At 37.5% G+C, this 27,417-nt stretch overlaps 1 protein-coding gene across 1 annotated transcript in view; it reads left to right on the forward strand.

Annotated features, from left to right (window-relative positions):
* Nucleotides 1-27,417, forward strand: part of DTHD1 (death domain containing 1) — an 86,754-nt gene that overhangs the window by 32,530 nt on the left and 26,807 nt on the right. The window contains exon 7 of the mRNA XM_018049361.1: nucleotides 7,619-7,863. Within this exon, the coding sequence (XP_017904850.1) occupies nucleotides 7,619-7,863 (245 nt within the window). The remainder of the gene's footprint in view (nucleotides 1-7,618; nucleotides 7,864-27,417) is intronic.

A 27,417-nucleotide genomic window follows, 5' to 3' on the forward strand; every position in this document is an offset into this window, starting at 1 on the left:
CCTCTTCAGTCAGGGAAAATTCATCAGGCAGAGTGCCAGGATCCTTCCTGCTTTGCCTTTTTTAGAGATGTATATTCAGACCTGGAGCTTCACTGGATTTTCTCCATCCATCTTTCTAGTGTATCCCATATAAGCCCCAGTACTAAGAGGAACAAGTCCCTCAGTAAAGAACTGATACCTCTGTTTGATTCCCTTTGTTGTATGGCAGAAAGTAACACGACATCTTAAACAAACTATGCTCCAATAAAAATTTAAAAAAAAACAAACCAGAATTGATACCTTGCTACCTGTGGTAGCCTCTGTGAATCTCAAATACACACAGCCAGAGGTTGTCTGCCTGTGGGTCCATCTCTTGACCTATCCCCACTGGCTTCTGCAGTTATCTCCTATATTTTTATCTCTCATTTATAATGGTCATGTTAAGAGAAGCCTTTCCTGTCTTTCCTGATTATGTCAGTTCATATTTTACTTTTTCAGATTTCTATGTAACTCATTGGAAATGGCCATAGATTTAATCTTCTATTTATTTTTTAATTGCTTGATCAACATCAGTGTCTCTGACTACAGTCCCAAGAGAGGACTATCTCTTTAATTAGTGAGAACTATTCAATTCCAAGCACCTAGAATGGTACCTAAAAGCTATAAGAAGTATTTGTTCAAAGAATGAAGAGAAAACCTTGGGGATAAACTCAACATTATAGTATTGTGTGATTAAAAGTATTTAAAACTTTAATAAATTTAGATGGCTTCTCTCTGAGAAATATCAAAATCTGTAGATTAATTATAGTCAGAAGCTCAGTCATGTCTGATTCCATGGACTTTGTGACCCCATGGATTATATAGTCCATGGAATTCTCCAGGCCAGAATACTGGAGTGAGTGGTCATAACCTTCTCCAGGGGATCTTCCAAACCCAGGGATCGAACCCAGGTCTCCTGCATCGCAGGTGGATTTTTACCATCTGAGCCACCAAGGGAAGCCCAAGAATACTAGAGTGGGATCTTCCCAGCGGATACTTCCCAGGAATAAAACCGGGTCTCCTGCTTTGCAAGCAGATTTTTACCAACTGAGCTATCAGCTGGAGCTATCAGGGAAGCCCGAGCTACCAGGGAAGCCCTCTAAATTCATTACATGGAATATAGATTATTCTTTTGATTGAGGATCTTGCCACATGGAGATTATTTCTACTTCTAAGAGAAAATCAGGCATATAGGTGTTCCCCTTTACATTGTCCTTTGGCATTCCTCTGGACACAGCTAGAATCTGCTTTCTTTCTCTAGGTTATAGGTGTTGATATAACACTTAAGCTTTCTAGTGTATCCCATCTAAGCCCCCAGTGCTCATAAAATTCATAAAATGCTGGGAAAGGGGCAGAGAGAATTTTACATAATGATGCCTTAGCACAACTCACTCATAACACTAAGTAACGCCCTAAAGAAGTTTGTGTGTGTCCAAGTTTCCCCAAATACCCTTTTGGCCTAGAGAAGTAGTTTTCCCAGACACAAGTGTTAGAGTGTTAAAATGACCATCCTTGTATTCATTTAACAAAGATTCCTTTCCTTTATTACATTGTATTTTACTGCAGAGCGACATAGAAGAAGCAAATAAGTAAATAAAATGTACAGCTTAATGAGATGGAAGCTTCCTTAAAGAAGAATAAAGCAGGGAAGGGATATAGAAAGTCTCAGAGAGAATGGCATATTTGTAATTTTAAATAGACTCATCTAAGAAGATCTTTTTGAGAAAGTACCATTTCAGCAGAGGCTCAAAGATAAGAAAGCAAGCCATGGTCCTATCCCAGGAGAGTCTATCCCAGACAGAGCAAGAAAGCTGAGATGGCTGGATGAGAGGGAAGGAGATGAGACTTGGAGGAGATGAAATGGATACTGTTCCTACCTTGAAGGGCATTTCAAGGACTTTTCCTTTTATTCTAAGTGAAATGGAAAGCCCTGAAGGATTTTCAACAAGGTTGTCACACAATCTGGGTCAGATTATATCTGTGTTTATATTAGATGATGTAAGGCAAGTTAACAGCAGGAAAATACATCAATAAGCCATTGCAATGAACCAAGCAAAGAATGCTGGAGATTTAGAGGGAAAGACATTAGAAATCATGTCCGGTATTTTTGTCATAGATATCTTTGCTGTGAGTATTTTTACTGAATAATTTATTGATCATAAGGCAATTTTGCCATAAAAGATATAGTGACAAAAAATAAAAAAGGGACATTTAAAAGCAAATTTTAAAAGCTAGTGGAGGTGATGGAACTCTAGCTGAGCTATTTTAAATCTTAAAAGACAATGCTATTAAAGTTCTGCATGTAATATATCAGCAAATTTGGAAAACTCAGCAGTGGCCATAGGACTGGAAAAGGTCAGTTTTCATTCCAATCCCAGAGAAGGGCAATGACAAAAAGTGTTCAAATGACCATACAATGATCCTCATTTCACATGCTAACAAGGTTATTCTCAAAATCTTTTAAGCTAGACTTCAGTACTATGTGAACCAAGAACTTCCAGATTAACAAACTGGGTTTAGAAAAGGCAGAAGAACCAGAGATCAATTGCCAACATGTGTTGGATCATAGAAAAAGCAAGAAATTCCAGGAAAAATATGCTTCATTGACTATGCTAAAGCCTTTGATTGTGTGGATCACAACAAATTGTGGAAGATTCTCAACCAGACCACCTTGCTTGCCTCCTGAGAAACCTGTATGCAGGTCAAGAAGCAAGTTAGGACTGGACATGGAACAATGGACTGGTTCCAAATTGGGAAAGGGGTACATCAAGGCTGTATATTGTCACCCTGCTTATTTAACTTATATGCAGAGTACATCATGTGAAATGCTAGGCTGGATGAATCACAAGAAGGAATCAAGATTGCTGGGAGAAATATCAACAACTTTATACATGCAGATGATACCACTCTAAAGGCAGAAAAAAAACAAAAGAGGAACTAAAGAGCTTCTTGATGAAAGTGAAAGAGAGTGAAAAAGCTGGCTTAAAATTCAACATTCAAAAAACAAAGATCATGGAATCCAGTCCCATCACTTCATGGCAAAGAGGATAAAGTGGAGACAGTGACAGACTTTATTTTCTTGGGCTCCAAAATCACTGCAGATAGTGACTGCAGTCATGAAGTTAAAAGATGCTTTCTCCTTGGAAGGAAAGCTATGAAAAACCTATTAAGCAAGTTAAAAAGCAGAGATATCAATTTGCTGACAAAAGTTTCAAAGTCAAAGCTATGATTTTTCCAGTACTCATGTATGGATGTGAGAATTGGATCATAAAGAAGGCTGAGTGCCAAAGAATTGATGCTTCCAATCTGTGGCGCTGGAGAAGACTCATGAAATTCCCTTGTACAGCAAGGAGATCAAACCAGTTGATCCTAAAGGAAATCAATTCTGAATATTCATTGGAAGAACTGATGCTAAAGCTGAAGATTGCATGTGGCCACCTGATGTGAAGGGCCGGCTCATTGGAAAAGGCCCTGATCCTGGGCAAGACTGAGGGCAGGAGAAGAGGGTGACAGAGGATGAAACAGTTGGATGGCATCACTGACACACTGGACTTGGGTTTGAGCAAATTCTGGGAGATAGTGAAGGACAGGGAAACCTGGCATGCTGCAGTCCGTTGGGTTGCAAAGAGTTGGACTTGATTTAGTGATTGAACAACAACAAAACCACCTAATGAATCATGAGAAATGATTAACAAAATTATAAAGACTTTATTGTAAAATACAAAATAATTAAATACAATTAAAATGTGTGTAGTTCCATGCCAATGCTGCACAGATAACTGATTTTATTTTGTGAGTTGTACCTAAGCACTTGTCTCTAGGTATTTGTTCATTGTTTTTTTATATATTTTTTACTTGTTTATTTATTTGGCATTGTTTTTATTTTTTTATTCACTAAAACTTCATCCATCACTGCAAGAGGTATCAGTTTCCAACTACTGGGATGCATATTTGTAACTGAGCTTTGTGGTGGACTGGAAAAATCTTCTATACTGTTTGTCCTTGGCATATTGTCACATGTCCATTGATACATGTTCCAAAGTTCTATGGGAAAAGTGAAAGTGAAAGGCACTCAGTCATGTTTGACTCTTTGTGACCCCATGTATTATATAGTCCATGGAATTCTCTAGGCCAGAATACTGGAGTGGGTAGTGTTTCCCTTCTCCAGGGGATCTTCCTAACCCAGGCCTCCCACATTTCAGGCAGATTCTTTACCAGATAAGCCACAAAGAAATATGTGTTCAACTCTGGGTCTGTCAGGCCTGTGGTCTCAGCCTCTTTCTACCCCAGTGTAGTGTTTCAAAGAAAAAACAACAATAACAATCCATGGGGTAAATCATTGTCATCTGTCATGATTTTTTGGTTGTATATGTCAAATGAACCTATTAACCAGGTATTTTATCTCTTAGAGCAAAATTGTCTTGTGGCCTGATCACTAAATCTGTGATATTACATGTGCCGTGCTGTACTTAGTCACTCAGTCGTGTCTGACCCTTGGACTGTAGCCCATCAAACCCACGGATTGAACCCAGGTCTCCTGCATTGCAGGTGGACTCTTTACCATCTGAGCCACCAGGGAAGCCCAAGAATACTGGAGTGGGTAGCCTATCCCTTCTCCAGGGGAACTTCCTGACCCAGGAATTGAACCAGGCTCTCCTTCATTGTGTTCTTGCCTGGAGAATCCCAGGGATAGGGGAGCCTGGTGGGCTGCTGTCTATGGGGTCGTACAGAGTTGGACATGACTGAAGCGACTTAGCAGCAGCAACAGCAGCAGCTCCTTCATTGCAGGTGGATACTTTACCAGCTGAGCTACCAGGGAAGCCCTATGGCCTGAGAGTTATATGGCAAAAATGTCTGTGGAAAAATGCTCTGAGAAAGATGTCTATAGCAAATATGCTTACAGTGAAAGTACCTGTAACTAGTAGAGATGTGTTAGGACACAGAAATATCCCTAGCCAGTGGTTTTCAGTCTTCTGGTTCTCTGTGTCCCTAGCCTGTTACTTCCTCATCTTACCTTTCTAAGCAAAAGCACGTATTACTACCTTTGTACTTCCTATGTTTTCAGTGAAAAATACTCCAAAACCCACTATTGAGAAAATATATTGCTATAAGAAATACCTAGTAACTTACAAAATATAAATAAATCTTGTTCTTCTTTCTATGACAAATTTTTACTGTATAGTTACTATCCTACTATTCCTACTAGGAACTGTATACATAATATGCAGAAGGAGAAAAGTTCTCAAAATGTCAACTTATGATTGCTTTTATAATTTTGTTATGTAACGAATGACTTTTGGTTTTACTTCTCTAAATATGACAGAGTGGGAGAAAAAAAATAAAATGGTGCAATTTTCTGTGCTACTCATCCTCTTTAGGTTCTTTTTTTTTTTTTTAAACTGTGACAAAGGGTCTTCCAAATATAGTGTAGTATATCTTAGTGACAGTGAAATTCCAACTTTAAAAAGCTACATAATGTTTTCTATATAGAACAATAAGGCAATGTTATTTATTACTAGTAAATGCTCAATAATTTTATCCTTATTTCATAAGTAAATGTGATTCTTAAAGATTTACATTTTAGATCTTTAGTTTTTTTTAATTAACTGGCAATAAAAGGTCGATAAGGTTTAGGTCAAAATAGAAATGTGACTATTTCTCATCCTCAATCTTTATACAATGTATGTATGTAAATTATTCCTTATGAGTAAGTGTGTACCTGGCAGGGAGCACCATTCATGAGATAGAAGGAGAAATTTAGTAAATTATATTCTACTGGGACAAGAGTAGCAACATTTTGCTTGCTAGTACTCTAGAGGGATGGAAGTAGGAGTTTGTTAGGTGCTCCCCCAGTGATCTAGAAACTCTAATTTATTATTTTCAAGATGGTATTTCAGTTTCAGTGACTCCAAATAATTTTCCTCCCCACTACCCCCATTTTTTTTTTTTTTAACCAGAGTGATTCTTTTAAGGCAAATCTGTCTAGTCATGCTTATCTTAGAATGTCTTAGGAATTTGTTTTCTTCAAGGAACCAGGTTGCCCCTAAAACACAGACTTGTGCAAAGGAGCATACTGCTATACTTTCCATAACCTGGAGTTATTCTAATTCAAGATTTAACTGTGCTTTAGAAAGCCACCAAAATGACCTCTAGCAGCCACAACAATGAGAAAAGTATTGATGTCACCTACATCTCTCAACTCTTATTTCATTGGGAAGATTGGAAGTTTCCAGTCAGAGAGATAGCGAGGAAGATAGAGATAGGTAGATAGAGAGTGAGAGATCTCGGAGAAGTCAACTTTCAGGCCTCTCAGAGCAGCAGGAAGTTGCTGCTGATATAAAAGCTTCATACTGACATTTCTTTAAGAAATTTAAGTGGGTTGTTTTTGTCGTAAATACAAATTCAAAACAATGTAAGAATCCCGTCTGTTTCTTCTCATTTGCTGTCTTGCTCTTGTTTACTGAGCTCTTATTATGTGCCACACCCCTTGCTAATCATTCTATCCACACAGTATCTCATTTCATTCCCAGAACAATCCTAGGAGGTAAGTTTTATTTCTCTTGTTTTAAAGGTAAGGAAGTGAAAGCTCTAAGACGTTCAGATGTGAAAGAACTGGATAAATATTACCATGTAAATAAATACTAGAAGCTCAACTTGGATCTAGATCTTTATGTCAGAAACATACTATAACTGTGACTTTATAGCTTCCTTTTAAATTTGTGAAGGGTGATGCACACCTGCCTTAGGGGGTGTGACAGTGTCTGTTTTACTATTGCAATGAGAAGGTGAAATAGCCTGATAGTCACAGTAAAACCCCCGTGAGTGAAATGTTATATTCACTAAAGTTCCATTATTTTCAGTGGATCTTTGAGAAGACTTTTATGTATCCTTGTATGGGGGGGATTCATTAGGTTTTAATAGAAATTTTAGTAACTATTAAATCTAGAAACTATTACATTTGAAAGTTCTAGAACAGCACTGTATTTCTGCCATGATGAATATGTTTTATATATGTACTCTCCAATAAGGTAGCTACAGACAGATGTGGTATTGAACATTTGAAATGTGGTTATTTCACTTAGAATGCCTAAGGAATTGAATTTTTAATCTTAGTTTCAACTTTAATTTTAAAAGCTACATGTTGCTACCATATAGGAGAATATATTTCTAGAATGTCTATTGTAAGGTCATGATAGTGTGCAATGTGATATGGATAGTTAAGTGAAAGGAAAAAATGTCATTGTTAAGAAGTGAAAACAATTTTCTAAGTAGAGAAACAGCTAAATATTTCCAATGGTTTCTTGTCACAAAATGTAACAGAAAGTGAAAATCAGATCAACGATGATTCCCACAAATGCATAAAAAAAGAAAAGAACCAAGGATATGAGATCTAGAAGCAGCCAGAGAGAACATAGTTCAAGTATAGATGAGAATTCTTTTAGCATTTACACAATCTCAGTCAGTGCCGCTTTGCTAGGTTCAAGAAGTATTTACACACAACAGATAAATTTAAAAAATGAATGATTATTTGAATTTTTAAAAATTAAGTTATAAATGTGATGTGTATTAATAGTAACAAATACATTTTACTTTTATTTAGGCAATGGGAAGGATTATGGGAAAGACTACAAGCTTATTTTTCATTTACAAAGGAAACCTAGACTGGAACTCCAAATCAAAGAAGTGGATGAATTTGGAAACTATAGCTGCCCTCATTATAAGGGTGCCATTGTAGTTTATAAAGTACCTAAAGAAAAGATAGTCCACAACTTGGATGAATCTCTGACATTTAATGAAAACAATTATCAGTTGCCAATTTGCAAATTAGCATTGAGATTACCAAAGGTGAGTAATTTTACCTCCCTAATTACTATATTTTGTTAATTTCCTATAATTCTCTACAAATTCAATATTGTAGACATATGGATATTTATGGTTAAAAGGAAAGCTAGGAATAATGGTGACAGGGAAGGAGTAAGTAGGTCCAATTTAAGAATAATAGAATACATATCAGTATATAAAGTTCTTTCATATCATCATTATTCTAGGAACAGTTCAAGTTGGTTTGATCCTGTCAGGATGTTGTTAATGACTACTGAAAAATGTCATTCATTTTCTATAACTGCATCTGATTAACTAGAAAAACCAATTATAAAAACATTGAAAATATTTGGAACACAACACTTAGAAAAATCGTATGGTGAGCAGAAAAATTGTTTTGAAATACATTCAGGATAAACAAATCCTGCACACTTAAGACTTAATTACTCTTTCATTTCTGATTTTACTTGGGTTCTTTTTTTCTTGGTTAATCTAGTTAATGTTTTTTTTTTTTTCAATTTTATTTATCTTTTCAAAGAACTAACTCTTAGTTTCATTGACCTTTTATACTGTCTTTTCAGACTTTATTTCATTTATTTCCACTCTGAAAAAAGGAAAAGTATTAATCACTCAGTTGTATCCAATTCTGTGGGATCCCATAGGCTGGAGCCTGCCAGGCTCTTCTGTCCATGGAATTCTCCAGGCAAGAGTACTAGAGTGGGTAACCATTCCCTTCTCCAGGGGATTGTACCAACCCAAGAACTGAACCCAGGTCTCCTGCATTGCAGGCAGATTATTTACCATCTGAGCCACCAGGGAAGCCCCTATTTCCATTCTAATCTTTATTATTTCATCTCTTCTGTTAACTTTGGGCAGTTTTGCTCTTCTTTTTCTAGTTTTCTTTAGGTACAAAACTAGATTGTTTATTTGTGATTTTTCTTGTTTCTGAAGTAAGCCTGTTTTATTATCATGACTTTCTTCTTAGAACTGCTTTAGCATAGATTTTTGTGTTTACATTTCTGTTTTCATTTGCCTATGTATTTTGTGCTTGTGTCTTTGAATTTCTAGTTGGTTATTGGTTATTCAGTAGCATATTGTTCAATCTCCACAAATTTGGTGATTTTCTGTTTTTTCTTATGGTTGATTTTTAGTTTCATGACATTGTTGTTTAGAGAAGATGCTTGACAGGATTTCAGTTTCCTTAAATTTATGGAGACTTGTTTTGTGACCTAAGTGTGTGGAAATGGCCCATGTACACTTGAGAAAAATGTGTATTCTGCTGCTTTAGATGGAATGTTTCTTTTTTTGTCTCTATATATGTATATCTAATCTATTAGGTTCATTTGGTTTAATGTGTTGTTTAAAATTGATGTTCGCTTACTATTTTTCTATATGGATGATGTATCCGTTGATTTAAGTGTAATATTCAAGCGGGACTTCTGGTAGTCCAATGGCTATGACTCCAAGCTCCCAAGTATTGCTGTCAATTTCTCCCTTTAGCCCTAATATTTGCTTTCTTTATTCTAGTGCTCCTCTACTGGGTGCATATATATTTATAAATGTAACATCTAGAGAAAAAGTTACAATTGACACCATAAAAATAAAAAATAGCATAAGAAACTACTATAAAAATTATAGACCAGCAAACTAGGCAACCTACAAGAGGTGGATAAATTCCTAGAAACAAACTATCTTCTAAGACTTAGTCATGGATAAATATACTGAATAGAAGATACTTAATCATGAAGAAAATCTGAATAGATTGATTTCTTGTAAAGATATTGAAATGGTGATTTAAAAAAATCTCTCAACAAACTAAAGTCGAGGATCAGAAAGCATTAGGGGTGAATTCTCCCCCAAATTTAAAAGAACATTTAATACTATCCTTCAAACTCTTCCAAAATGTTGAAAAGGAGGGAATGCTCCTAAACTCATTTCATGAAATCAACATTACCCTGATACCAAAACCAAATGAGGATACCACCAAAAAAGAGAAAAGTACAGGCTAGTATCCTTAATAAATGTAGATGTAAAAATCCTCATCAAAATATTAGCACACTGAATCCAACAATAGACTCATACAGCAGGATCAAGTGGGATTTATCCCAGGAATGCAAGAATAGTTCAAGGTCTGAAAATCAATCAGTGTGTTATACCACATTAACAAAATAAATGATAAGAATCCTATGACCATCTTAATATAAGCAGAAAAAGAATCTGACAGAATTCAACATCCATTTATGAAAAAATATCAACAAAGGTACCGCAACATAATAAATGTAATACATGACAAATCTACAGCAAACACCACACTAAATGGTGAAAAACTGAAAGCATTTACACTAAGATCAGGAACCAGACTTTTACCTAAGAAGATATGCAGATGGTTGACACGCATATGAAAAGATGTTCAAAATCACTAGTCATTAGGGAAATGAGATTCAACACTGCAAAGAGATATACCTCAAATCTCTCATCTAGAATGATTATTGTCAAAAAGACAAGAAATAACAAATGCTAAAGAGGATGTGGAAAAAAGGGAACATTTGTACACTTTGGGGTTGGTGGGAATGTAAATTGATGGAAATCTAAATTGGTCCAGCCACTGTGAAAATCAGCATGAAGATACTTCAAAAATTAAGAAAACATTATTATATGATTCAACTATTCCACTTCTGGGTATTTACTCAAAGTATACAAAAATATTAATTTGAAAAGATATATGTACCCTATCCTCATTTCAGTATTATTTACAATAGCCAAGATATGGATACAACCTAACTGTCCATCAATAGATGAATGGAAGAGGAAGATCTGGTATATATATAACAATGGAATACTACTCAGGGATTAAAAGAATGAAATATTCCATGTGTAATGACATGGCTGGACTCTACGGTACTTAGTTATATTATTGACTAAGTAATATAAGTTGGACAAAAGAAAGACAAATACCATATGATTTTACTCATATGTGGAGTCTAAAAAAACAACAACAAATGATTAAACAAACCAAAACAAAAATAAATTCATAGATATAGATAACAGATTGGTGATTACCAATCAGAGGGGAGGGGGTTTTGGGGAATGAGCAAATGGTTGAAGAATGTCAATTGTATGGTGATGATTGATAACTAGATTTTTTGGTTTTGTGCACATTGCAGCATATACAAATATTAAATGGTAATACACACCTGAATCATAAATAATGTAACATAGCAATTTTACTTCAATTAAAAAAAAGAGTCATTTGCTTTTGTCTAAAATTCTTCTTTGTATTGGGAAAGTAGGCTTGAGTTGTTCCCCTCAACTTGTGAAGCACAAAGTCAATGATGTTATTGCTATACATACTATTTCTTTTAGAGATCCAGGGCTTGTACTTAACTATATTCTAACGAGAAGTGAAAAATGTTTCACTCCAGAGGAAGAACAAATTTTTTATTCTTTAAACAAAGTTGAGTAGTTTTCTTACTTTTATGGTTTTTATATTTTTACTTGTGTTAGGAATAGCAGAAACATGTTTTCTATGGGATAAGATTTTGTATTTACTCTAAATACATTAGTAAAATAAGTAATTAATTTGATAAATATTAATTGAAATTCTGAAATAGAAAATGTGCTAAGTTAGGCATTATGATAAATAATGAGCTATATAGGATGATACAAGCCTTAAAACTGCATTGTCCTGAATGGTAGCCACTATCCACATCTTTCCACGGAACACTTGAAATATGGCTAGTCCAAACTGAGATGTACCATAAATGTCAAATACACACTGGACTTCAAAAACTTAGTACAAAAATAGAAAATATTTCATTAATTTGTTTATAATGATTTCATTGTAAATGATAATCTTTTGGATATGGAGTTAAAAATGTATTACCAAAACTCATCTACCTGATTAAAAAAATTTTAAGTAGAATATTTTAAAGTATATTTCTATAGGATATCAATGCTCTAAATTATTTACAATCTAGCAGAGTAGCAAAACATGAACAAAATTACCTTGTAAGATTGTGAATAATTAGATTAATGGTATAAACAGTGTATTAATAGTTATTCAGAGGAGGGAAATTGTTTTCCTAAAGTTAAACTCGAGAAAAATTTCAAGGTGGTTATGGCAATTTATGTGAGCTTTATAAGTATGTAGAAATTTGGCCACTGGAAATGAAGAAAACCTGTGTCAGGCTGAGGAAATGGAATGAATTTGACTGGGGATTGTAGACATAGTTCAGCAGGAATTCAGAATTCATATAATAGGCATTATAATAATTTATAAAGTACCAAAGATCTTTCAAGTGTTTTCCATTCATTGCATTATTAAATTCTCATAAAAATCACATGAGGCAATATCATTTTATAGGAAATTTAGGCACAGAAATTTTAGGCAAGTTGTCCATGGACCAAAAACTAATGTGTCAGAAGTGGGCTTCTGGCCCAGAAAATCTACTTCACACATGGGCAACCACAGAGCACTATTGCCTCTTGAGCAGGTAACACAAGGATTTTTATTCAAGGATGCAAGATGGATTTTAGGACACTCAGGTTTTCCCTGGAAGTTGTAAAACAATTTGATGTATAACATGCTTTAGTGTAGAGGTGACAGGACATAGATTCTGGTCATTGGCACTGAAAATAGCCATTTGCAGGGGCCCAGAAACATTAACTCTACTTGCTGGTTTCAGAGAGACATCCTGAGGTTCTTAAGAGGCATGAGCAAGGTAGCTGACTGTAGCAAACCAATGATACTGAAAATGGCATTTTAAGAAAGGTATAGCATCTTCCCTGGTGGCTCAGAGGTTAAAGCGTCTGCCTCCAATGCAGGAGACCTGGGTTCGATCCCTGGGTCAGAGAGATCACCTGAAGAAGGAAATGGTAACCCACTCCAGTATTCTTGCCTGGAGAATCCCATGGATGGAGAAGCCTGGTAGGCTACAGTCCACGGGGTTGCAAAGAGTTGGACACGACTGAGCAACTTCACTTACTTACTTACTTACTTACTTACTTACTTACTTATAGCTAGAGAGGTGTATATTCACTATCGGTTGTGCGTTTTCATTTCCATTTAGGGTCCTTGCCCTTGCTTCTCCCTGTGTTTGGGGGTCTCTTCCCTCTGATAGTCACATCAGTTCAGTCATTTAGTTGTGTCTGACTCTTGGAGAACCCATGGACTGCAGCACGTCAGCCTTCCCTGTCCATCACCAACTCCCGGAGCTTACTCAAACTCATGTCCATCAAGTCAGTGATGCCATCCAACTGTCTCATCCTCTGTCGTCCCATTCTCCTTCCACCTTCAATCTTTCCCAGCATCAGGATATTTTCCAATGAGTCAGTTCTTTGCATCAGGTGGCCAAATTATTGGAAGTTCAGCTTTAGCATCAGTCCTTCCAATGAATATTCAGGACTGATTTCCTTTAGGATGAACTGGTTGGATCTCCTTGCAGTCCAGGGAACTCAAGAGTCTTCTCCAACACCACACTTCAAAAGAATCAATTCTTCAGCCCTCAGCTTTCTTTATAGTCTAACTCTCACACCCAAACATGACTACTGGAAAAAACATAGCCTTGATGAGATGGACATTGGTTGGCAAAGTAGTGTCTCTGCTTTTTGATATGCTGTTGAGGCTGGTCATAGCTTTTCTTCCAAGGAGCAAGTGTCTTTTAATTTCATGGCTGAACTCCCCTTCTGCAGTGATTTTGGAGCCCCCCAAAATAACGTCTCTCACCATTTCCATCATTTCCCCATCTATTTGCCATGAAGTAATGAGACCAGATGCCATGATCTTAGTTTTCTGAATGTTGAGTTTTAAGCCAGCTTTTCACTCTCCTCTTTCACTTTCATCAAGAGGCTCTTTAGTTCTTCTTCGCTTTCTACCATAAGAATGGTGTCATCTGTATATCTGAGGTTACTGATATTTCTCCTGGCAAACTTGATTCCAGTTTGTGCTTCATCCAGCCTGGCATTTCTTATGATGTACTTGGCATATAAGTTAAATAAACAGGGTGACAATATACAGCCTTGATGTACTTCTTTCTTGATTTGGAGCCAATCTGTTGTTTCATCTAAGGTTTTAACTGTTGCTTCTTGACCTGCATACAGATTGCTCAGGAGGCAGGTAAGTTACTCTGGTATAGCTGATTCTTCTTGTTTAGGTCTTAGCTCAGATATCACCTCCTTATCTATATTCTTCCATCTCCTTATCTCAAGGTGCTCTTTAATTACTGAACCTTTTAAAACTTACTTCATACCACTTATCATTAACTGAAATCATTAGATTTATTTATTTATTTCTACTTGCAATTGCTTCTTGAGAGAGCAAGGTCCATGTTGTGGCTCTAGCTTTAGTGATTAGAAAAATACCTGTCACACTGTTCAGGTCAGTTCAGTTGAGTCATTCAGTCATGTCCGACTCTGCGACCCCGTGAATCGCAGCACGCCAGGCCTCCCTGTCCATCACCTACTCCCGGAGTTCACTCAGACTCCCATCCATTGAGTCAGTGATGCCATCCAGCCATCTCATCCTCTGTCGTCCCCTTCTCCTCCTGCCCCCAATCCCTCCCAGCATCAGAGTCTTTTCCAGTGAGTCAACTCTTCTCATGAGGTGGCCAAAGTACTGAGCTTCAGCATCAGCATCATTCCCTCCAAAGAAATCCCAGGGCTGATCTCCTTCAGAATGGACTGGTTGGATCTCCTTGCAGTCCAAGGGACTCTCAAGAGTCTTCTTCAACACCACAGTTCAAAAGCATCAATTCTTCAGTGCTCAGCTTTCTTCACAGTCCAACTCTCACATCCATACATGACCACTGGAAAAACAATAGCCTTGACTAGACGGACATTTGTTGGCAAAGCAATGTCTCTGCTTTTGAATATGCTATCTAGGTTGGTCATAACTTTTCTTCCAAGGAGTAAGCATCTTTTAATTTCATGATTGCAATCACCATCTGCAGTGATTTTGGAGCCCCCCAAAATAAAGTCTGACACTGTTTCCACTGTTTCCCCATCTATTTCCCATGAAGTGATGGGACCAGATGCCATGATCTTTGTTTTCTGAATGTTGAGCTTTAAGACAACTTTTCCACTCTCCTCTTTTACTTTCATCAGGAGGCTTTTTAATTCCTCTTCACTTTCTGCTCTAAGGGTGGTGTCATCTACATATCTGAGGTTATTGATATTTCTCCCGGCAGTCTTGATTCCAGCTTGTGATTCTTCTAGTCCAGCGTTTCTCATGATGTACTCTGCATAGAAGTTAAATAAGCAGGGTGACAATATACAGCCTTGATGTACTCCTTTTCCTCTTTGGAACCAGTCTGTTGTTCCACGTCCAGTTCTAACTGTTGCTTCCTGACCTGCATACAGATTTCTTAAGAGGCAGGTGAGGTGGTCTGGTATTTCTATTTCTTTCAGAATTTTCCATAGTTTATTGTGATCCACACAGTCAAAGGCTTTGGCATAGTCAATAAAGCAGAAATAGATGTTTTTCTGGAACTCTCTTGCTTTTTCCATGATCCAGTGGATGTTGGCATTTTGATCTCTGGTTCCTCCACCTTTTCTAAAACCCGCTTGAACATCAGGAAGTTCGCGATTCACGTATTGCTGAAGCCTGGCTTGGAGAATTTTGAGCATTACTTTACTAGCATGTGAGATGAGTGCAATTGTGCGGTAGTTTGAGCATTCTTTGGCATTGCCTTTCTTTAGGATTGGAATGAAAACTGACCTTTTCCAGTCCTATGGCCACTGCTGAGTTTTCCAAATTTTCCAAATTTGTCACACTGTAGGCACTCTAAATATTTGTGACTGGTTGAATGAGGGTAAGTCTACAGAGTCCCTTAGCTTCTACTAAAGTTTAGGAATTACTGACTTAATGGAATACTTGAGTACTCCCATATCAGTGATTTATAGGCTGTGTTCAAACACTTGGCAGGTAGGCCAAGGGGTTGATTTGGATCAATATTGAGGATTTGAGAGCAGAGAAAGGATTCATCAGGGGTGCACTCTAGGCACTTTGATTTAGCACTTTACTTCCTATGATCATTATGTTTTTCTAATGCTATTGGGTAACAAAGAGGGAGACAAGTAACGGAGGCTCTTGGAATTCTCTGACAGGATTTGGCCAGAGTTTCACTGTGATGATGACAGAAAAAGGAAAGAAAGGCTCTTATGTGAGAGAGGACAACTTGAGGTACAAAATGTGACCCAAATTCAGCTTTCAGTTTGCAGTGATTTCTCTATGGCTCAACTTCATGAATTAATTAGTCAAATTAGCCAAGCTAGAAAATTAAGAGGTTTATATAGGATTTTTCTCAATGAAAGTCTGTTTAGAGATTGTCCAGATCTTTTGCATGAGCTCTTCCTTTGCTTTGATTCTAGAACAACTTCTCCACCTGTTTGCCTGAGCAATTCCTACTTGCCATCCCTTATAGCTCTGCTGAAGTGTGACTTCTCTCTGGAAGCCTTCCCTTACCTCCTTCTCTACCAAGTTAGCTGCTCCTGGAATGTGTTTCTAAAGCATTCTATGCTTTCCCTATCACTGGAGTTATTATATTTTATTATAATTACTTGCTTTCCAATAGACAAGTGTTTCTCCATCTCTTTTCTCTTCCTAAGGGATCTTCAGACTGTATAACTGTTTATGTATTGTATGTGTGTATGTGTGTGTGTATATATATATATATTATACATTAAAAGTTTAAGGTTTTTTGTCTTACCTAACAACAAATTTTCTGTCCTTAAGAGTGATGGTACCTTGGTTGGGAATGAGTATAATCAACCATGCAGAGGCGTCTACTACTCTGCTCAACTTTGGCTTGTCAGTGCCACGTTTATAGTACACATTTGATAATTATTTACCTGGAGAAGGAAATGGCAACCCACCCAGTATTTTTGCCTGGGAAATCCCATGGACAGAAGAGATTGGCAGGCTACAGCTCATGGGGTCGTGAAAGGGTCAGACACAACTTAGTAACTAAATAATTAGATACATGAGATAATTTTTCCAATCCTAAAATTGTCTAACCTTGAAATTAATCATCTTGAGACTATATTGTCATGTTAAAAAATACATTTTAAATGTCCGCCGCCTTTCTTACATAAACGTATAGCAAGTATGCCATCTGTCTTTTTTTTCCCTCCGAGATACATCTGTATAGGGATTTCCAGACTCACTCTTTTGACCTTTTCTCACAGTGTAGCCTGGCAGGCTACAGACCATAGCATTGCAAATAGTCAGACGCAACTGAGCATCCATGCAAACTATCTCTTTACAAGTAAGTTTCTTGGCATTGAGAAAGAATCTGTGGCTGGAAAATTATTTCCCTCATTTAAAACTAACATATCTAAATGGGAATTGAAACCGTGACCTCTGTTTCTGTGAGAACAGACTTCTTCCATACAGCTCAGAATTTAAAAAAATTCCGTCTCAGCTAGACAGTACTAGGATGTGCTATTTTTCAGGAAATGGAAGTAGCCGCATTATATAGAGCTTGGCATTAATGCATACTACAATACACATACATTTATAGATGTGGCATAAATTAGGTGAAAACATCTGTCAAAATTCAAAGTGTTTTCCACAGAGAAGGTAAGTGGTAAATATTCATATCTATGTATATAGATATAAACACACACATATTGGCATACAAATAATTATAAGGTATGACCTTAATGTTCTACCTCTGTTTTCCAACAATGTGAATATATCACCCATTACTTCATGCTTTTAAGTATCTCTGTTTATCTTATTCTTCAGCCTCCATATTCCATTCATTCATATTTTAATTCATCTAACACACATCTTTTGTCTCCTAGGGCCATGCATACTGTGGTGTTCCAATATATATGGTCTCATTCTTCCCTTGTATCTCTACAGACTACTCTCAAATCAGAGTGTAGAGTAGCCTTTAAACCATCAGTCAGATCACCTCCTGCCTCTGCTCCAAACACTACAATGACTTTCGGTTTCACTCAAAGTAAAAGACTCTATATGAACTTGCCCCCTTGACACTAAGACTTTTGCTTCCTCTTTACTTACTTAATTATTGTCACAACGGCTCTCTGACTATTTTTGGAACTTGCTGATAATGCATAGGCTTTAGGTCTTTGTATTAGTGGTTCCCCCTGCCTGGAATACTCTTCCAACCATTAGATACCTACACGGCTAACACCTTTGTCTCCTCCTTCAGTTTGATCAAATTTCAGCTTCTCTGAGGCCCACCTTGATTCTATTTCTTATTGCAGTCAGTTCCTACCCATACAACCTGACACTCCTGATCCTTCTGAAATTGCCCTGATATTTTTCTTTCCTCTAAAGCACTGCTACCTTCAAACATCTATTTCCTCATGTATTATGTTTATCGTAGGAGCACCTCCACTCCACAGCCAGGACAAAAGGTCCTTGAGGGCAGATGTCTTTATCTGTTTTGTTCACTGATGAATCACTAGGAACTATTATAGGATAGTATCTGGCATATGTTAAGTCCTCAAGAAATGTTTGTTGCATGGGTGAATTCATAAATAGAGCTTGCATTTAAAATACCAGAAGTGTAAAGAAGAAAGTAAGAAGCAAAAAGAAGAAAACCAAATTAGCATCAGAGGGTTGACAGAATTAGCAGTGGCTGCTTATGGATGAGATGGCCAGTAAGGGCTTCACTGTGGAGGTGTCTTTTGGGCTGAAGAGTCACAGTGACAAGAAGTCTGTGTGCTGTGTGATCAGGAGTGCACCGAGGGTGACAAACAGCAGGTAACAAAAAGGCAGTGGGCATGAGCTTCTCACCAAGGACTGGAAGGAAGAATACTACAGTGATTGCACACATGAGGAACAGAGAAAGGGCCTGAGGTCTGAAAGTTAAAGAGGGTCCTAATGATAGTTGGCATTTCAATATGATCTTCTGAAAATGGTTACATAATCAATATATATGTGAAAATGTATGGCTGAAAAAGGTGATTTATTTCCAAGTTTTTCTTAAGATGTGCTTCAAACTTCCTCCTTTTACAAAATACTCAAGCCAATTCAGTTCACATGATGTCTATTCGTGCTTTGGTGGAAACCAGGCAAGTTTCAAAGAAGTGTCAAAGGCTTTTAGGTGGCAGGAAGTAGCGTGTGTATGTGCTTCTGAAATCACGTCACGTAGGTGGCTGTCTGTGCAGTTCCGTTATTTGCACCAGCTTGAGTTGTGGCTGCCTTTGAGTGGTGGCTCTTCCTTTCTGCTCAGAGGCTTTGCTTTGAAGGAGAGAAAGGCTCCAGGTGGCTGCTTCTGCAGGACTGTATTCAAGGGTGCAGTCATACCTAACCTTCATATTTACGTAAGCCAGCCGTTGACCCAAGTTTTGCTTAGCCTGAACTTCCTCTTTTTTTAATTTTTTTAAAATGAACTCCTGACATGTGATTTCTAGTAAATAATGGTATTGCATCAACCCTTACTTTCTTACCACATAAAATAACTTGCTGTGTCAAAGGGAGGAAGCATCCAGAGGCTGGTGCAACATTCAGTTCTTCAGAATCACCACTTTCTTACCATTTAGGACTTTCATTAGCATCTCCCTGCCCTGCAAGGGCTGACTTTCTTTTTTTTTTTAATTTTTATTTTTACTTTATTTTGCTTTATAATACTGTATTGGTTTTGCCATACACTGATATGAATCAGCCATGGGTGTACATGAGTTCCCAATCTTGACCTCCCTCCCACCTCCCATCCCATATCATCTCTCTGGATCATCCCCGTGCACCAGCCCCAAGCATCCTGTATCCTGTATCGAACATAGACTGGCGATTTGTTTCTTACATGATAGTATACATGTTTTCAATGCCATTCTCCCAGATCATCCCCCCCCCCACCTCTCTCACAGAGTCCAAAAGTCCGTTCTATACATCTGTGTCTCTTTTGCTGTCTCACATACAGTGTTATCATTACCATCTTTCTAAATTCCATATATATGTGTTAGTATACTGTATTGGTGTTTTTCTTTCTGGCTTACCTCACTCTGTATAATAGACTCCAGTTTCATCCACCTCATTAGAACTGATTCAAATGTATTCTTTTTAATGGCTGAACAATACTCCATTGTGTATATGTACCACAGCTTTCTTATCCATTCATCTGCTGATGGATATCTAGGTTGTTTCCATGTCCTGGCTATTATAAACAGTGCTGCGATGAACATTGGGGTACATGTGTCTCTTTCAATTCTGGTTTCCTCAGTGTGTATGCCCAGCAGTAGGATTGCTGGGTCATAACTTTCTTTGCTGTGTGATTATTTTTTTCCCCCAACAATATGACTACTAAAAAATGACCCTGATTAAATAAACGAGATGTTTCCACTATTGAAAATGTTTATATTCACAGGTACTACAGTTCTATCCAGGCTTTTTAGTTGTAACAATTTATAAAATTATATTACGTTTCAACAATGAAATGGAACTTTTAATGCTATTGGTAAGAAAGCAGGTTAGAAAAAAGAATTAAAAAAAAAATAACCTGTGAGAGAAATCAGAGTTGTGTGTGTTGGGGGGAACGGTAAATTTAAAATAGTAATTTAACATTTTTTAATAACTTAGTCTCATGTTTTCCATACTAATTACAATACTGTATTGCTTCATATTCCACCCCTACCAATTATAGAAAAAAGGCACTAGAATCTTGGTAAGTAGACACATCATGTCAATGTCTTTATCCTCTGAAAGTTTTAAAAGCCTTCTCACTCTTCCCAATGTTTCAGTGCTGGCATCCTAGGTGCTGCCTAAACACGCCTTCCCAGCCTGTAGCCTAACCTTCCTCTAAGCCATCAGAATGACCTTCAAAGACAATTTTGCCCAGTGAAAACTGGACTTTATATCATACATGACACACCAAAGGGAGAGAATGAGCAAAACTGGTTTAGTCAGCAACAGGATCCTATATGTTTTGGAAAGTGCTTTGCCCACCAGTTTAATCAGAAGAGAATAACTCCCTTCTCTTTTCCTTCTCCTTCCACTTGTCTTCCCCTCCCTTTCCTTGTCCCTCTCCTCTCTTCGCCTCATCTCTCCAATCTCTTCCCCTTGCTCTTCCCCTTTATCTGTCTCCCCTCCTCCTTCCTCCTTAACCCTCTGTCCTTAAAAGGCAAGGTTTTCTCTGCTCAGTGGGCAGTACAACTAAACCAAGTATTGCACAGTGTTTGGCCATATAGTTTTTAATGATTCTTTCATGAAGGAAGCACATACATTCCTGCCTGTCTGGAAAAATGTAATAAAAATAGGTTAATCGCTATATTTCAATTTATTCTGTTAAGATTATAACATTTAATAAGTAAAAAATGATGTTCATTAATTCAAACAGTTTACTAGGTCCTGAACTCTTTACTGTGGCTCAGCAGTAAAGATTCCATCTGATATGCAGGAGTCACAGGAGGTATGGGTTCAATCCATAGTTCAGGAAGATCCTCTGGAGGAGGGCATGGCAACCCACTCCGGTATTCTTGCCTGGAGAATCCCATTCACAGAAGAGCCTGGCGGGCTACAGTCCACAGAGTGGCAAAGAGTCAGACATGACTGAAGCGACTTAGCGTGCGCACACACACACACATATAAAATAAAGGGCTTAAAAAATGAATACAGGTCAGCCCTAACTTTCAAGGAAATTATGGTCCAGTGAAGGAAATAAAGCATAAACACTTTAAAAGTTCTAAAACAATGTAAAATATAAATAATAATTGAATACAATAATACAGTAATATCCTAAGACAGGAAGTGATGTTAAGTTGCAAATAAGTGACTGAGATGCTAAGTGCTAGGACATTTCAGAGAATTTCCAGTATATTGAGGTGACTTGGGGACATTTCACAGAGCAAGACAGATGTAGAGAATGTTTAGGTTCTGGAGAGGAAGAGAGAAAGAGGCAGTATGTTCCACGTGAGAGGGATGGCATGGGCTGAAACTTACAAGTATCAAAGCACAATGTGTGTTCCAAGAAAAGACAATGAACAGAACAGCATGGCTTGAGTGAAAGATTTGGGAAAATCATATTGGAAATAAGCTAGGGAAAGATCATAGAGGGATCTGAATGCCTTATTTAGTTCATCCAAATGTCTCTGTGAAATTGTTATGGGGGAACCTTTCTGTCAAAATTTGTCAAAAGAATGTGATTGATTTCATCATAGAGAAATCATGTAGAAAGGAGAAATTCAAACCATACATCCTTAGGATATGAGTAAACAGCAAAATCTCTTAGCCACTGGATTCTTGGAATGAGTCTGGCCATACTGAGGATAGGGAAGTAGGTATCTAACTAGTCATCACTGAGCTTATCTTTTGTCCTATAAGTAGTGGCTAGTGATTGGAAAATTTTAACCCAGAGGGTGATGTGATCAAATTTTGTTAGCTTATTACTGTGACAGCCTATAGGTATATATTAGAAAGAGATGAGTTTCAGCTATAGTAAAATAGAAATATAATGAGGCAGTCTTTGGACTAGATGGTGGTAGCCTGATGTTCAGACCATGGCAGCGAGGATGGCGAGTGGAGAGCAGGGTTGGAGCAACTGGACGTGGTGATGGAGTGAATACGTGTGGGGATGGGAGGCAGATGACACTGGGAGATGGACAAGGTTGTGGAGTGGGCTCTTCTAGGTGGCTCTCAGGACGCTGAATTGAGCGGCTGTCCTTTGACACAACCTCATGTTTCATTGATTTTAGTTTGGGGGTGTGTTCAAATTTCCATTTCATCTCCATTCTCTCTAACGTTTCATCCAGTAGGTCACTGCAACTTTCTCCTTGAAGCCCTATCACTAGTCCCTTTTTCTATCAATACTTCTAGGCTACATGAGTGATAGGTAGTTTTTCTCAAAAATAAATATGATTTTATCTTTTCTCCTAAAACATCTCAATTGGTACTTTATATCTATTGATCAAAGTCCAAGCCACTCACCCATATATAAGACCCTTCTCAAACACCCACAACTTACCCTTGCAACCCTTCATATTACATTTACCCAAAAAAACATCTTTGCTCTACTTCCACTTAAGCTCTCACTTTTTCACATATTATTGTCTTAATTGCCTCATGGCTCTTCCCAAAGTTGTCCGTGTGAGCACTGACTCCACACTTAGCTATATTATCATCTCTTTAGAAGAAGCTCTTAAGTTTCCCAGGCAGAATAAGGTACTACACAGTAGCTAGAACCAAAGAACTTTGAATATGTACTAACTTCTGGTTTGTTATTAATTTATATAATAATAAAAGTAATGATAATATAGCTAATATTTGTTATTCTTGGATAGCAACTTGGAAAAGCACTTACACATTATTAAACCATTTACTGAAACAGTCAGTGGTTGAAGAATGTGAGATATAGAGTTTTGAGAACCCAAATTTGTCTGATTCCAATGATGGCATTTACAACCCCTCTACCCAGGGACTCCTTTTGTGTTAGAGCTCCTCAGAGCTGGGGGAATAGCTCATTCAATTCTTTAATCCCATCTCTAATACACATTCAATAATGTTTTGTTGCACTATCAAAGGGTAAATGAATGCATGCTGGGAAAACTGATAAAACAATTAAAGGTGGAGTCTTAATAGCTGACCAAAGCTCTACGTGCTTCCTTTCCCAGCTAACAGTTACATTTAGCAGAAGCCTTTCATGCCTACAAAGGAATGACTAATGTGGGGATTTCACACACTGGCCACAGATGGGAGGAAGATGTTTGTAGCTATCCAGACCTTTCCCAGCACATTCATATCATCACCCTTTCTGTTAGAAAGGTTATTCCTATCTAGAAGCAGGAAAAAAACAAGCCAGGAAATTAAAAAAAAAAAATCTGTTAGAATATTCCAGAGAATCTTGTTCAGAGTTGAACAGGAACTATGACAGATATTTGTGCCTGACAAAAACTTGGGATTATAATTTAAAAGTGAAACAATGAAGAGACAAGGTGAAAGCTTATACAAGTTCTAATAGTGCTGTGTCTCTCTGATTTGTTGAGTTGCTTTTTAAAATCAATATGGTCTCCCACATAACTGCATCTATGCATCAAAAGTATCTGCTTTGGCCAGAACTGCTTGGAATAGTGAGCAAGGTTTAAGCATATTCACAATAGTTAACACTGATACAGTACTTGGTAAATTCCAGCTATATTTGAAGTGTTCTATGTGCATTAAGTCATTTAATCTTCACCGCAACCCCACGTTACGTCTACTGCCTCACCCTTCGGTAGATAAAAATATGAATCTGGAGATACTAATTTATATATTAGGTTTATCTATTCCAGACTGCTCTTGATGACTTTCCTTTACTGATTCCATGTGTCCTCCATTTTATTGTTCAGTTGCTAAGTTGTGTCCGATACTTTGCGACCCCATGGACTGCAGCATACCAGGCTCCTCTGTCCTCCATGTCCTTCTTAAGTTTGTTCAAATTCATGTCCATTGAGTGCATGGTGCTATCTATATTTCCTGAGTTATCCAGGACCTTACTTTACTTTATGCCTGCAGTCATCCCTAAGACTCCTTCCTTCACCCTGTTGCCAGCTCTTTCGATCATTTAGGGTTTTTTGGATTGGTCTATCTGGTTTCCTGGGTCCTCAGGTTGTCTTCTTCTGTGATGGACTCCTTCAAAGGTTGAGAGATAATCAATTCCTTCCTTTTGAGAAAGTCATAATCAAATTGAAGCCTTAAATAGAGTCATTTTCTAAGAAGTAATTAAAAAAAATATTGAAGAAACGAAAGTTTGGCTGCAGTAAAAAGTGTACAGTTTTAAAACTAAGAGAGATCTGAGCAAAACAAAATGGACATTTCTAGGATTGGTAACAGCCTGATTTCATTTCCTAAGATCTTAATTTCTAGATTATCTCCAAGTGAGACCACTCTGGGTCAGTTCTTTTAGCTCTAAACTCAGTTTTAACTTTTTTTCCACAGTAATCTTACTTCTCTGTGGGTTTATTAGGATCTTTAGATCTTTCTATGTAGAAGCCCTTCCTTTCATTGTGTGGACCAAGCCTTGGGGAAGTTCTACGCTGTGCAGTAAAAATAACAACTGTGATGAAAACAATAACAGGATATTTATTGACTGATGCTTGTGTCTTTTAATCTGTATGTATATATATATGTATATATTTAAAGGTGTGAGTGTGTGGAAATTTTCAGAAACACACAAAAATAGAGGAACTACAATGAAACTACATGGACTCATTACTTTTTTTTTGCCCTTCTTGTTTCATCTAATAGGGAATTTTTATTTTTTTATTTGAGTATTGTAAAGCAAGTCACAGTTATTCCATCACTTTACTTGTAAATAATTCTGTATGTTTCTCTAAGGGTAAGGATTTTTTAACAAACAATGGCAAAACTCAATAGAATTAGTAGTTATTTACTAATAGTATCTACTACCCAAGCCATGTTCTATATTTACCTACTGACTCACGTTCCTCCTTTTACTATGAATTTGTTCAAAAAATGAGTTCTGAAAAGTATCCGTACGTTGCACTTGGCCTGTGAGTTTCCTCCTCCATTTGTTGAATTCTCAGTGTAGGTGACATCCTTTACAGACATCACCTTAATCTAGCCTCAGAGCATACTTCAGAGGTAGGAGCCATCATCTCTGTTTCACCAATTTGAGATTTTAGCAAGAGTTCAGATGACTTGGCTCGACTCGCATGATCTCCCAGGGCAGAGGCTGTGCGAAGACCCGGTGCTCCCATGCTGTCCCATGCTCTTCCGCTTCCCCCATTCCTTACACAAGCTGGGTCTTCTGTTTCCTTTTGTCTGCCACTTTTGTCACTACATCGTATTTCCTCTCCTATCTTCTGCCCCTTTCAATGCATTTGGCAACTCTAGATCTTTCAGGAAGCCAGGGTGCTTGAATCTTTTGCTGAAACTAATAGAGCAACGTTAGTCTCATAAGGTGGTTTCCTTTGTTATCTGGAATTTTAAGCTCCTGAGGCAGAAGCGGATTTCTCTGTCATCTTGGTTTTACATACACAGTGACTTCTGAACAGCCCAGTAGGTTCCTCTGTTCTATCCACATAGATAGCTCATAGCTCCTCATTTTCAGAGCAGAGACATTGCTATCCTTTTTAGCATGATGAAAGCTCCAGCTTCCTCTGGCTCAGGTTACGAGTTCACATTTTTAACTTTTTGTTGCTGACCTATCACTCAGTACCCTCAAAATGTTCTTTATGGTTTTAAAAGAACAAAAATACTTTCCGTCCATGCTTACAGTAAAAGATGGTAAAAGGTAAGATTACTGGCAAATAAAAGTCGATGCTCGGTTACATTTTCCCCAAATTTTAGAATTCTAAGTACTTTATTTTTTAGAACAATAACATACCAGCTTTGAATAAAATAGATTCACATAGTGAGGCACTTATTTTATTTTTAATCCTTTTGAATCCCTGATCCTCTCAGTAGATCTTAGATTGGTGCTTACATGATTTTTTAGCTCTCTGAAATACCTGCAGAGTTAACAAGCAGAGAGCAACTCTCAGGCTCAGAGATTTTGGCTGGCAAGATAATAAGATTGTTTTAATTGTATTTGTTTTTAAGATTTCCATGTGTTTATACAAGTTAAATGGTATTTCCACTTATGCCTGAAATATGATTTTTTTAAATGTATTTGTGTAGGTGCAAAAGTAATTTTAAAGAAAAATGTTAAGTAATAGCTATTATCTTATGTACTTATTACATGCAATGATCTGCTCAAAGTTATATGATGTAGCAAAAGATTTCTTTTAAGGGCACTCTGAAGCAGATACTGTATATCATCATGTCAATTTCATGAATGAGGCAAATGGGACACAAACTTTAAGATCACAAGGTTAATAGATAGTATCATTAGGAATTGACCTCTGTCCTTCTATCTAATACTGCTTCCAAGTCCAGAGCAGTGATGATATTTATGACTGCTGAGCTTAATACAAAAGGTACTAGAATGGCCAAGGGAAAGCCCTGTCTCACATCCTTCCCTTTATATACACAGGTTATAAATAAAGGATCCACAGTCTTACAAATTTTAGCTTTAGGATGACTTCCCTGGTAGCTCAGATGGCAAAGCGTCTCGCTTACAATGCAGGAGACCTGGGTTTCACATCTGATACTTAGTATGTATGTTTTTGGTCAAGTTATTTAATCTCTCTGAGCTTCAGTTTTCTAGGGAACCCTCCTCTACTGTTGGTGGGAATGTAAGTTGGTGGGAATGTAAGTGGTGCAGCCACTGTGGAAACCAGTGTAGAAGTTTCTCAGAAAACTAAAAAGAGAATTACCTCATGATTCAGCAGTTCTACTCCTGGACATATGAAAATGAAAGTGACGTCGCTCAGTCGTGTCCGACTCTGCGACCCCATGGACTGTACCCCACCAGGCTCCTCTGTCCATGGGATTCTCCAGGCAAGAATACTGGAGTGGGGTGCCATTTCCTTCTCCAGGGATCTTCCTGACCCAGGTCTCCCGCATTGCAGGCAGACACTTTAACCTCTGAGCCACCAGGGAAGCCCTGGGCATATAGTTGGATAAAACTATAATTCAAAAAAGATAAATGCACCTTTATGTTCATAGCAGCACTATTTACAATACCAAAAACATGAAAACAACCTAAATGTCAATGGACAAATGAATGGATA

This window comes from Capra hircus, chromosome 6 (assembly GCF_001704415.2).
Source record: "Capra hircus breed San Clemente chromosome 6, ASM170441v1, whole genome shotgun sequence".
NCBI lineage: Eukaryota > Metazoa > Chordata > Mammalia > Artiodactyla > Bovidae > Capra > Capra hircus.